Below are 13,432 nucleotides of genomic sequence, written 5' to 3'. Positions count from 1 at the left end.
CATGGCTCTCCTGGGTGACCATGCCCCAGGCTTCCCTGCTATGTTCTGTGGAGCTATGTTTCCAGTTCACAAATTTCCCTGGTGCCTTAAACTTTCCCTCAAACACATACATGGACTTCACTTTCATGACTGAAGACCTTATATGGGCTGCCAGCGCTTCCAAGAAATCCTACTTCATTTATAGCTCCCCTTCCTATTCTCTAAGACCATTTCAGACTTGCTTCTCTTGTCAGTTCCCATGTAACCCTCCCCAAACCCACCAAGATATCTCATAAGGCACTGAGAAGTAAAGCCGCTAAAGCAACTAAACTACCTGCTTTTTATGAAAAGAAAATTTATTAAAATCACTTATCTGGAAAGGACATATTTTAAAATTAAACCTATTTTGAAGTAACTGTAGGTTCACATGCAGTTGTAAGAAATAATGCAGAGAGATTCCAGATAGTCTTTACCCAGTTTCCCTCAACAGTAACATCTCTATGCCTGCCCTGCCAATATGTGAAATAGATAGTAGTGAGAAGTTACTGTAAAGCCCAGAGAGCTCAGCTTGGTGCTCTGAGATGACCTAAAGGGCTGGGAGGGAGGTCCATGGAGGGATATATGTATACACATAGCTGATTCACTTCCTTGTACAGCAGAAACTAACACATTGTATGTAAAGCAACTATATCCCAATTTAAAAAAATGGTAACATCTTACAAATCTGTGGTGTACAATCACAGCCAGGATAATGACACTGATACAGTCAAGATATAGAACACCTTCACCGCTGCAGAATTCCTCATGTTGCCAGTTCATAGCCAAACCTACGGAGAAGGAAATGGAAATCCACTCCAGTATTCTTGCCTGGAGAATTCTGTAGACAGAGGAGCCTGGAGGGCTGCTGTCCATAGGGTCGCACAGAGTCGGACACAACTGAAGTGACTTAGCATGCATGCATGCATTGGAGAAGGAAATGGCAACCCACTCCAGTATTCTTGCCTGGAGAATCCCAGGGACGGAGGAGCCTGGTGGGCTGCCGTCTATGGGGTTGCAGAGTCGGACACGACTGAAGCAACTTAGCAGCAGCAGCAGGAGCCACACCTACTTCCCTCCCATGACCTCCTCAAACCTTTAATCGGTAATTGGTTCTCAACTTCTACAATTTTGTGATTTCAAGAATATTGTATAGAAATGAAATTACACAGCATGCAACCTCTCTTTTTTTCTGTTTTAGTTCTACCTCTGTTTATTGCTACCAACTCTCCACCCCTTCATGCGTGTGTGCTCAGTCATGTGACCCCATGGGCTGCAGCCCTCCAGGCTCTCCTGTCCATGGTATCTTCCAGGCAAGAATACTAGAGTGGACTGCCATTTCCTTCTTCTGTTTTTTCTTTCCTTTTTTTTTTTTTTTTAACTCAGCATGATTCTCTGGAGATTCACCCAGGTTGTCACATGCAACATGTGGATGAAGAATGTCACCTTCCATATCAGTAAACAAAGGATGTTACAGACATCAAGACAGCTGCCACTGCAGCTGCCGCCCAGCTGTGCTCCCTGAGGGAATTTGGGGTGGAGAAGAGGATATTGGCCCTAGATAGTTAAGGTGCATATCAAAGGAATAAATTCAGTGAGCCCAGAATCTTGCATCTTCCCAGACACAGACAAGTGCCAAATGCATTAACTTGAGATGTGTGCTTTTCTGGAATTAACTCTAATCTTTTGATGTCCCTGCTACCTGATTTGGTTGTTGTTGTTTCCAAAAGCTCCTCAATATCCTGGCTTCAGAGCAGTCTGAGAGGCTGCTTTAAGTCCTCAGCAAGTCCACTGAATAAAATGTCATACTCAATTTTCAGATTGTGTGTTTTTTTCAGTAAACAATTGGTAGTTTGTTCCTTTTTATTGCTGAGTAGTATTTCATGGTACGTGTGTTGTGCTTAGTCGCTCAGTTGCATAGGATTCTTTTCCACCCCATGGACTGTAGCCCACCAGGCTCCTCTGTCCATGAGGATTCTCCAGGCAAGAATACTGGAGTGGGTTGCCATGCCCTCCTGCAGGGGATCTTCCCAACCCAGGGATCAAACCCAGGTCTTTTGTATTGCAGTCCGATTCTTTACCATCTGAGCCATCAGGGAAGCCCATTTCATGGTATGGATGTACCTAAACCACCTGCTTTTGCATCCATTTTCTCCTCCTTCCTCCGATTATGATGAAGGAAGCACCTCTCTCTCTACAAAGGCCAACCATTTCACATGTGCTCTGGATACCCTGCCGGGCGCTTTCACAGCACTTCACCTCTCCGACTGTCATCTCTTCTGAACCATTCTCAGCACCTTACAAACATACTTGCCTGGTTCCCACATTGAGATGGCCCCCTCTGGCCCCTCATATCCTTCCAGGTCATACCCATTTTCCCTAGTCTCTTACACTGCACAACCTCTCGAAAGAGCTATCTGCACTCTCATCAACACGTTGGCTACCTCGAGGTCCTTCATTGCCATTTGCTCCTAAGCTTGTTCGCTCTAGGTCTTATCCACACTTCATCAAAATATGACTCTCCACTTCTGTTACTGCACAGTCCTCTCTAGACATTCCAATTTAATGTGCCTCATAGGCATTTCAGACCTAATGTACTGAAAACTAAGTTAATCACACTCAATTTCTTTATTAAAATCCATTTCTCAGTCTCCCCTGCCTCTTGTGTAGCTGGCCTCAGAGACAACAGTTCCAGCAGGGTCCATAGTTCCTAGCACTCCCCTAATTCCAGTACTAGCCTTGAATAGCCCAGGCTTCCTTGGTGGTTCAGACCGTAAAGAATCTGTCTGCAATGCAGGAGACCTGGGTTCAATCCCTGGGTGGGGAAGATCCCCTAGAGGAGGGAATGGCAACCCACTCCAGTATTCTTACCTGGAGAATTCCATGGGCCAGGAGTCTGGCAAGCTACAAAGAGACAAAGAATCAAATATGACTAAGTGACTAACACTTAGCCTTGAATTTGGCTCTGCCTATGCAAGGGGATCTTGTTAAATGAATGGGAATGGAAATACAGTCTGTCTCTTCCAGGATGGGACTTCCAAAAAATCAGAAAGGTTCTTCTTCTCTCTCATTCCACTTCCACCAGCTAGAAACAGAGTATCTCAAGGCCATAAAAGAAGAAACAAAGCAGAAGATGGAAGGAATGTGGGACCCTGACTCATCAGGTGCTTCCCAGGTGGCACAGTGGTAAAGAATCCACCTGCCAATGCAGGAGATGCAAAAGACATGGGTTCAATCCCTGGGTCAGGAAGATGCCCTGGAGGAGGAAATAGCAACCCACTCCAGTATTCTTGCCTGGAAAATCCCATGGTCAGAGGAACCTGGCAGGCTACAGTCCACAGGGGTTGCACAGAGTCAGGCACAACTGAGCAACTGAGTATGAACTCATCAAGAGGGAGAAAGCTGCCTGATAACCCAAAAAAACTTGTATGAGCTAGAAATATATGACTACTGTGTTAAGCCCCAGAAATACCTTGGTTTGCTTGCTGTAGCAAGTGGTATTATCCTAATATACACCATTTTTACATAGGCATTCTTTTAATGGCATTACAAATATGAAGAAATTCAGAGCACATAGGAGAGTATTCAGATACAATACTTACTGAATACCAAGGCTACCTGGGCTTCCCTGGTGGCTCAGAGGTAACGAATTGGTTGCCAATGCAGGAGATGTAGGTTCGATCCCTGGGTCAGGAAGATCCCCTGGAGAAGGAAATGGCAACCCACTCCAGTATTCTTGCTTGGGAAAATCCCACAGACAGAGGAGTCTAGTACAGTCCATGGGGCCGTGAAGAACTGGGCTGGACTTAGTCACTAAACAACAACGGCAAGGCTACATACAACATAGCTATATTTGATGCAAATGTGCTTTTATCTAAATTTTCTCAGACTTGCCCACTAAGCTAAGGAGGCCTTTAGGATGAGAAACCCATTAAACTCTAGACAGCACTTAAAAGAAGAATATCCTTTAAGTTAATTTTATAGGAAAGACTGTTTTCTGGGTTTGTATGATTTGTTTTTCCCTTCCCTCTTACAGTAAAACTCATTCTGAAATGCCTTTTTTGAATTTTCAGATGTTACCTTCAACTGATTTCCACAGTCCAAGCAGGAAAAATCTCTCCGTTTTTCCCCCAGATAGAACACAAGGATGCTAATGGTTTTAGAAGTTCTCATTTATACTGTCTACAAAGTTGATATCTTATTCTAGTGTGCACACGACGCACGTGCACAGATTCCTCTTGGTTTTATATTCCAAACAAGCCAAAAACACAACTCTGCATAAGAGAGAGAAGTCTTCCCTCATTTTCTGACTATTAAGGCGGCAACACAGACATCACAGCTATGGAACGCAGGACTAGGATTCAGGGCAATTATCTGCATAGCAAAAAGCCAGGAGTCAAGATTCTGAGGTTCTGTCCTTCATTCTGCGGCTTCCTTGCTGTGAACTGTCAGGCACATTACCACTTGGTCATGCTCAGATTTAAGAATCTGTATAATGATTTGAATAATGCTTCTTTTCCTCATCAGGGGGCTCCAAAGCTCAGTTAATGTTTACACGATGCTTCTGGGTGCCTATTTAGCAAGCTGTGGGCCATGAAGATATAAAACATCAGCAGACTCAAAAAAAACAAAAAAAATGCAGGCAGTGATGGGCATGGTAAACTCTAGGTCTGTTGTTGAAATGCCAGCCCTGCATAAAAGGTACTGGTTGTTTTTTCTTCTGATCTACTACTCAAGTCATTCAAAGCTTTAGCTGGGGAAGAAAATGTCAAAAGTTCAATCAAGGGTGTCTGCATGGTAGCATTATGGCCTTATAGTTTTTTCCTTTATGTTGCTCTGTATTTTCTAAACTGTCCACAATGAACACGTAATACTTTCTTAATCGAAAAATAGGTAAATGTAAATATTCTAAAAGATGGTGTCTAAAAAGAGAGGAAGGCTAACTATGTCAGACTGAATTACTGGTGCCAATTCTTCATTTCTCTCCAACTGTATTATATATCTGCATTTTTGCCAAGGTGTCATGGTGGGTATGGCATGCCTCTGACCCTTGATACAGGGCTTGATCGTGTAACTCACTTTGGCCAATAGAAAGTTAGCAGACATGGCGCCAGAAGAGACTTGAAATCTGCCTGTGCAGGTGGTATACATGTCTTTGCTCTCATCTTTTAGAAGGAGAGCATAGTATTTTGGGTAGCGGCTGATTCAAGGAAGAGGAGAGACATGTGGAGCAGATCTTGACCTAGGCTGTACCCAGGGAGCAATCACAGCAGAGCCCAGGCTAAATCACCCAAAACTCAGCTGACCCGCAGTCATGGGAGAAAGAAAGGAATATGTACTGTTGTTTTACAGTGAAATTTTGTGGTTATGTAGCATTATTGTTGTCTACCGCTATACCACCTAACGCCACCGAAAACCTCAGGGGCAAAAGTAAGTCATGGATTGAACTGCAGTTTGAGAAAAGTTTTTAGAAGATAGGAATTATTTTCCTCCCTCTCATTAAAAATATAACTACTTAATTACAATTATAGTAAGCCCTATGAAAAGATAATGATTCTATTCAATAATGAGATTTCACATTAAAAATATATTGAGTCTTTTTCAATGTTCAAATATATTTTTTGCAACATGATTTACTGTTTATGGCTGTTTTCCACTTTATGTGTGTACCATATTATGTTTCACCAATATTCTTTTGCCAGATATCTAGATTTTAGATAATTTGCAATCTTTATTATTATTAATGGTGCTCTCTAAACATAACTAAGGCAAATTCTCTACACATATTCATGACTATTTCCTTGTGATGAAATCTGAGGAACAGAATGGCTGGGTTAAGGAATACGTAAATTTTAAAGCTTTATATGGGTGTTAATTGCCAACTTTTAATTTACTTTTGTAATTAATAAACCAGGATCTGTACAGATTGAGTCAGCTCCAGATATAAACTGAGCAAAAATTGTCCAATTAATTGGAAAAAATTACTCCAATCAATCCTGCTGGAACATATTAAAGACCTATTGGGTACCAGCTATGCGAGGCACAGGGTAGTGGCTATAAGCATGGACTGTGAGCCACAAAACGTGGGTTCACATCTTGGCATCATCCATTTCATGATCTTGTGCAATTTACTCAACTTGTCTGTGCCTCAGTATTCTCATCTGTAAAGTGGGGATAAGAGTGCCTCCCTCATAAGAGCACAGAGATGTAAGTCAATAAATGTAATTCTCTAAACACTGTGCCTGCCACACAGTAAATTCTTCATGTCAGCTGTCATTAGGGATGAATAGATGAGGAAGATCACAGATCTTCTCAACAACCTAAGAGTTTAGTGAAACTTAAAAAGGATAATTGGGTAGCAAAATTTTCAAGCTAAATTTTCAGACTTTGTGAAAGTTAGCTTTTCATAAAGTCTTTGCTTCAAACAAAGCAGTAGAAAACTCCTAAAAGAAAACAAACCTTGGAATACTACAAAGGTAAGCAATAAGGTAAACAAAATAAAGGTAAACAATAGGAAGGTGACTGGTCTTAAAGCTACAGAAACTGATAGTGCAAATATCTAATACCACAAACTTATGATGGCAAAACCAGTTTGACTTAATTTAAGTTTACAAACAAGATCTATCCCAAGGGAAGATCATATATGATTTTTTATAGTTGCCTAAAACTAGTGGAAACTACTTTTCTTAATGATCAGAGACGATCTTTCTTCTCTCTGCCCTACTACCTGACACTACCACAGTTCCTGACACAAAGTAGAAACTCAGTTGTAAAGGTTTCAAACTGATGTTCACAAGCCCAAGTTACCCATCAACTGCGAAAATTCCAAATTCAGTTCACTATGCACACAATACTAATAGCTACCATCCCTAGGCTAAGTGCTCTGCATAAGTTATTTCATTAAATCTTCAACAAAGCTATCTAAAAGACCAACTAAGAACGTTTTTTCTTCATATTCTGAAATAATTTCCAAGTGACTGTTTTTTCAAAATGGGCTGATGTTCAGGAGATTTTTTTTTTAAAGCTCTCCCAAGGATCACTAAACATTTTTTTTCCCCACTAAACATTTTTGAAAATTATCTTACCAAAGATTTAATTACCTAAAATAATTTTATACCAAGCTAAATTACATAAGGCTAGAATTGCTAGAGCTGTTGAGATTTGTTATTTTAAAATTGGAATCAAGTTCAGTATTTTTTGAAGCCAAAGGCCGAATTTCATGTTTCAGGTCATGTATTTGTAATACTTTTGCATTACTTGAAAGTTTTAAGCAAACTGCTTTGGCAAAAATTGGAGAGAACCCTTACTCCTTCCCTTCTACTGGTCAAAAGTAGTTTAACCAAAGTTAAGTAAATTTCCTAAGTGAAATTAGTAAGCAAGGGGTGAGTCTTTTAAGCTCTAAGATTCCATATCCCCCCCTAAAAAACTAAGAGTTATACTAAACCTTTAGGATATCCTACTTAAAAAAAAAAAAAAATTCTGCATTTATAGAAATGAAAGCCAAGAAAAATGTCCTAATATGCATTAGAAGAACATCAGTAAAACTCCAGTGTGAACATTTTCTTAATGTTAGTGAAGTACAACAATTTTTTCAATTTTTTCCTCTTGGTCTGAGGTCAGCTTCACTCTCAATCCCAGCAGTGTGCCCACACTGGGTCACATGTTCTAGACTGATCATGGTATAGAAGCATGTTTGTTCCCAGAAATTTCATCTCCAAAACTCAAAATCCATAATGTTCCAAAAAAACAACTCAACTTATCTTTGAGGTCATTTACGAACTGACAGGCAAGACTGTCACTCGTAGAGAAAACTTCGTGTCAGGGTTTCAAAAAAAATAAAGTTTCCCCAAAAATATTTATATTTAGAGGAAAAAGCACTCAGAATAAATAGAAATCTAATCTTCAGTGATTTAAAATTAAGTCTAATAACATGAATATTTATATGGCAAGTTACTTTTTTTAAAACATACTTTAAGTTATTTTAATTTTAATTTTTAAAATTTTAATTTATCTTTCAAGTCAATAAAAGGTATTTATAGATTTAGGGATTTTAGCTTTTCAATTAATTTATTTTAACAACACAAGTTAAAAACGGGGAAAGAAAAAAATGGGTGAAAGATCTGAACAGGCACTTCACAAAAGGAAAAATACAAATGTCCAATCAGCACATGAAAAGATGTTTGACATCATTTAGTCATCAAGAAAATACAAATTAAAACCAGAATGTGCTAGAACTACTTTCCCACTAAAATGGCTAAAATTAAAAAGCCTAGCAATACCACAGGTGGTTAAGAATGCAGAGTTAATTAGCTCACCTCTTGGTGATGGGAAAGTAAAAATAAATCATTTTGGAAATAGTTTGGCAGTTTCTTATAAAATTCAACATATGCTACTGATACAACTAATAACATGTGCGTGAGTGCATCCTCAGTCACTTCAGTTGTGTCTGACTCTTTGCAACCCTATGGACTATAGCCCACCAGGCTCCTCTGTCCATGGGATTCTCCAAGCAAGAATACTGGAAAGGGTTGCCATTTCTTTTTCCACTAACAACATGGATGAATGTTAAAAACATACTGAGGAAAAGCAGACAGACACAAAAAAACATGTACCGCATGATTCCATTAATATGGACAAAAGCAGAGATAGAGTTGCCTGGGCCCAGGGAAGGGATGCAGGGAACATTTTATATCTTGATTTTGGTTGTAGTTCCAAAATACAGATATTTTGGTATATAAATTTGCTAAACCCATCCACATGTGCACTTAGAATGAATACATCTTATATGTAAATTACACTTCAGTAAAGTTTACTAATCTAATCCTCAATTTAACTGCTCTCTGAATTGGATTAGATTTTACGACATGGTCTGTGGAGGGGCAGGCATCCCCTCAAGGGGCTGATTCTCACACACGGAAGTCTGCTGTCACTGGGGACCCTCTACACTTGTCTCTACCTATCCACGGGGATTGGTTCCAGGGCTCCCACAGATACCCAAATCCACAGATGCTCAAGTTCCTTCTACAAAATGGCATAGTATTTGTTCACCAACTATGCACATCCTACTGGATAATGTAAGCCACATTTAGATTGCTCATAATACCTTATACAATGTAAATGTAATGTAAATAGTCGCCAGCAGACGGCAAACTCAAGTTTTGCTTTAGGGAACTTTCTAGAATTTAAAATATATATATATTTTTCATCTGCAGTTGGTTGAATCTGTGGGTTCAGAACCCAAGGATATGGAGGGCTGACTGTACTAGAAAGTCGTTTAGTCGTTCAGTCGTGTCCGACTCTCTGCCAGGCTGCTCTATGCATGGGTCTCAGGGAAGAATACTAGAGTGGGTTGCCATTCCCTTTTCCAGGGAATCTTCCTGACCCAGGGATCAAACCCGGGTCTCCCACATTTCAGGCAGACTCTTTACCATCTGAGCCACCAGGGAAGCCCGTCCTGTCTAAACACAATTTCATCTCTTAAGCAGGTCACTCACACAACTCACCAGTCAGAGCACCTCCCAGGCTCCCCCGTCGCAGCTGTCTTCCATCCTCACTCAGCTGTCTTTTAAACTTCAGCGACTTCCCAGGGCCAGGAGCCACATCTGGGTTGCTGCATTTCCGAAATGGCATGGGTGGAGGGGATAATATGTGATCGAGCTGCAGAGAGAAGGACAGTGGTGTCACTTGCTGGGGACACTTTCAAACGGAAAGAAAGACCCCGCCGCAGGCACACTTCCTTCTTTCTTTTCCTTCTCTAAATCCCTCTCTCCCAACCCTAGTTTAGAGATCCCGGGGCTCCACTGTTGAGTCTTCCCTCTGCAAGAGTATCTGGCTGGCTGTACAATCTCCACCATAGTGTTTTTCAAGCTGCAGGCCATGGTATATTAGTGGGTTATGAAATCAAGTTAGTAGTTTGTGACTAGTATTTTTTAGTGCAACAGAACAGAAATGATCAGAGTCCAAGGAAGGAAGGAAAACAATTGTGACAAGAAATGTATACATTATACATGGGTGTGTGTGTATCCAGAGTCATTATGTAAAATATGTCCTTCCATGTGCCAAGGACTGATGCTGAAGCTTTGGCCACCTGATGCGAAGAACCGACTCACAGGAAAAGACCCTGATGCTGGGAAAGATTGAAGGCAGGAGGAGAAGAGGACAACAGAGGAAGAGACGGTTGGATGGCATCACCGACTCAATGGACATGGGTTTGAGCAAACTCCAGGAGATAGTGAAGGACAGGGAAGTCTGGCATGCTGCAGTCCAGGGGGTCACAAAGAGCTGGACATGACTTAGTGATTGAACAACAACAACATGGGCCATGATCCCCCGTAAAAAATGAAGAATATTGCTCTAAAGATTCTAGGGAAAATCCATAGATCACTTCTCTGGTTGTTCACAAAAAAAATTCACAAGTTTTTGGTGCTCACAAATATATGTAGGGAAGGGAAATTTCTAAGCACCACAGCCCTTAGCAGAAATCAATACATCCCTAGATCACTTTATAGCTTCTTAAAAGAAAATCTGTCACAAGAGTCAGAGAAACCAAAGTCACTTCAAAAGACAGTTTTCTACAAAAGGATCCTTTGTGTCACAACACTTATTTCAAGATCTGTCCTGCTTTCACAAGAAAACCTTTCATACTTAAATAGTGCCCTATATTTTTAAATGGTTTCCTTCAAGTAAGTATATATGCATGTATGTGTGTCTGGATAGTTATTAAAGACAAAAATATTTCTGAGCACTAAATATTCCTGAGTCCCATAGACTCAGAGAGTTATTAAGAATGAAAATGAATTAAAAAGATATTCATGGATATTCCAACTACCACGGAAAAGAGTCAACTTCATAGAAATTTAAAAACAAGAAAGAGTTGGGTAGCATTGCACAAAGCCAGGAATTTTAAGGGCCTCTTCACTAAGATGGATAAGGATAAGAGGCTTATGGAAGCTTCCTGATGGCAAAGACTGACTGAGGGGGAAACTAGGTCTTGCTCTGATGGGCGGGGCCATGCTCAGTAATTCTTTAATCCAATTTTCTGTTGAAGGGCAGGGCTGTGTTTTCTCCCTGTTGTTTGACCTGAGGCCAAACTATGGTGGAGGTAATGAAGATAATGAGGACCTTCTTCCAAAGGTCTCCAGGCACTGCTGCTGTGCGCCTCGGACCCTGCAGCAGGCCACCGCCAACCCACGCGTCTGCTGGAGACTCCGGGACACTCACGGGCAAGTCTGGGTCAGTCTCTTGTGGGGCCACAATTATGAAATTAAAAGATGCTTGCTCCTTGAAAGGAAAGCTATAATCAACCTACACAGCATATTGAAAAAGCAGAGACATTACTTTCCAACAAAGGTCCATCTAGTCAAAGCTATAGTTTTTCCAGTAGTCATGTATGGATGTGAGAGTTGGACTATAAAGAAAGCTGAGCACCGAAGAACTGATGCTTTTGAATTGTGGTGTTGGAGAAGACTCTTGAGAGTCCCTTGGACTTCAAGAAGATCCAAGCAGTCCATCCTAAAAGAGATCAGTCCTGGGTGTTCACTGGAAGGACTGATGTTGAAGCTGAAACTTTGGCCACCTGATGCGAAGAACTGACTCACTGGAAAAGACCCTGATGTTGGGAAAGATTGAAGGCAGGAGGAGAAGGGAACGACCGAGAATGAGATGATTGGATGGCATCACCGACTCAATGGACATGAGTTTGGGTGGGCTCTGGGAGTTGGTGGTGGACAGGGAAGCCTAGTGTGCTGTAGTCCATGGGGTTGCAAAGAGTTGGACACGACTGAGTGACTGAACTGAACTGAACTCACTAAGATATGTGCTGTTTTCTTGGGTAGAAAGAAGGTCATCTGCTTATACCTGTCAGAGTTTTTCAGATTAAGACTCTCATGGATGTATTCAAAGGAAAAATAAATCCGGGATGAAGTCATCTATGTGTCTGACTATGCAACGCAGCATATTCAAAACCATGGCAAAAAAGATAGCTGATCTTGCCTATGAGTTACTCCTCTCAAGCTGGTTGAGATGAAATAGATTCAGTTCAGTTCAGTTCAGTCACTCAGTCATGTTCAACTCTTTGTGACCCCATGGACTGCAGCACGCACGCCAGGCCTCCCTGTCTATCGCCAACTCTCGGAGTTTACTCAAACTCATGTCGATTGAGTCAGTGATGCCATCCAACCATAGATTACGCTCACTCAACTGTTACATGATGTCAACTCTCCCCCAAGCTCAGCTGTACTCATTGATAACACAGAACAACTGGATTTGAAGCACTTGTCAGTAAGTACCATTTGAAATTCACTGCCAGTCAGTACTTTAGTACATTTCATTGCTACCTAGTAGTTCAGTGAGAGGTCCCCAAACTAGTGGTGCATCCACTCCAAGATCTGCCCTGACTAGCAGCGAAAAGGAATTACAGATTGTATTTCTGGAAATATTTGTTACTTTGCTGTTCATTTCATCAGTGTCCTACTTAGGAGGGCCTCCAAGGACACTCCAGTTTCTGTCTAGTCTTAGACACTTTGCCCTTAAACCTTATGGACAATGAAATGTAGCAAGGGCACCTTGGACAGTGACACGTCAGATACTAGAAAATGCAGAATCCAGGTCTGGGTTCCAAATGCAGTCAGTCCATTACACAATGCAGAGGTTGATTCTGCCTCCTTCTTAGCTCCATTTATATCCTTATCCCAGTTGTTTTTTCTTTTGTCTGCCAATATTTTGGGGAAATTTAAGCAAATCTACAACAACAAATAAGTTTAATACAATGAACACTATATTCCCTTGACAAGTGGTGAATTGCTAACCTTGTTCTCCCTCTCTCTCTCCCTTTCTCTTTCATTCACCAATCCCACAGCAGAGTTAGTTGCAGACATTGTGAATTTCCACCCCTCAATACTTCAGCCTGCCTCTTCTAAGAACAGAAGAGGCCTTCTCTTAAATTCTCTTGCTTTGTACTGTATGTATTCTTATGTTGCGAGTCTTTCCTTTTCTAAGGGAAGTTTAAATGCTAGGAATAAGACAAAATATCACGTAGACTTAATATTAAAAAATCTCCTTTTACACTGAAAGCAACGCTTGCAGCCACAAGGTGGCAATGTGTCATAGACATTCAACAAAATGCTCCATAATCCCTAGTATTTGTGTAAATGCACCAGTAATCTCTCAGAATAACCAAGGAAGTTAGGGTTCCTCCCATTTTGTCATTTTCTCTTAATTACTAGTGGCAGCTGCATAAAATACACATATTTATTGTTTAAGGTTCATCAACTTCTGTTACTTATTTTTCACCTGAAGTTAAATTTTTCAGCTTGTGGAATTATAATTAATTTCTCTGGGGAAGACTGTTATATCGCCAATTAACAGAGGGTGAAAAAATAGCAGAGGAAAGAAGATAATTTCTAAGGAGGAATTATGT

At 40.8% G+C, this 13,432-nt stretch overlaps 1 protein-coding gene across 4 annotated transcripts in view; it reads right to left on the bottom strand.

Annotated features, from left to right (window-relative positions):
- MAST4 (microtubule associated serine/threonine kinase family member 4) overlaps positions 1–13,432 on the bottom strand; it is a 603,242-nt gene that overhangs the window by 422,238 nt on the left and 167,572 nt on the right. For all 4 annotated transcript variants that reach the window (XM_081518402.1, XM_081518403.1, XM_081518404.1 and 1 more), the window contains exon 2: positions 9,519–9,672. In XM_081518402.1, coding sequence (XP_081374528.1) covers positions 9,519–9,672 — 154 coding nt within the window. The remainder of the gene's footprint in view (positions 1–9,518; positions 9,673–13,432) is intronic.

The sequence above is a fragment of the Giraffa tippelskirchi genome, chromosome 8 (assembly GCF_054371585.1).
Source record: "Giraffa tippelskirchi isolate mGirTip1 chromosome 8, T2T-mGirTip1v1.2.pri, whole genome shotgun sequence".
Classification (NCBI taxonomy): domain Eukaryota; kingdom Metazoa; phylum Chordata; class Mammalia; order Artiodactyla; family Giraffidae; genus Giraffa; species Giraffa tippelskirchi.
Note: the sequence above shows the minus strand (reverse complement) of the source record. Positions and strands in the feature narration are given on the sequence as shown.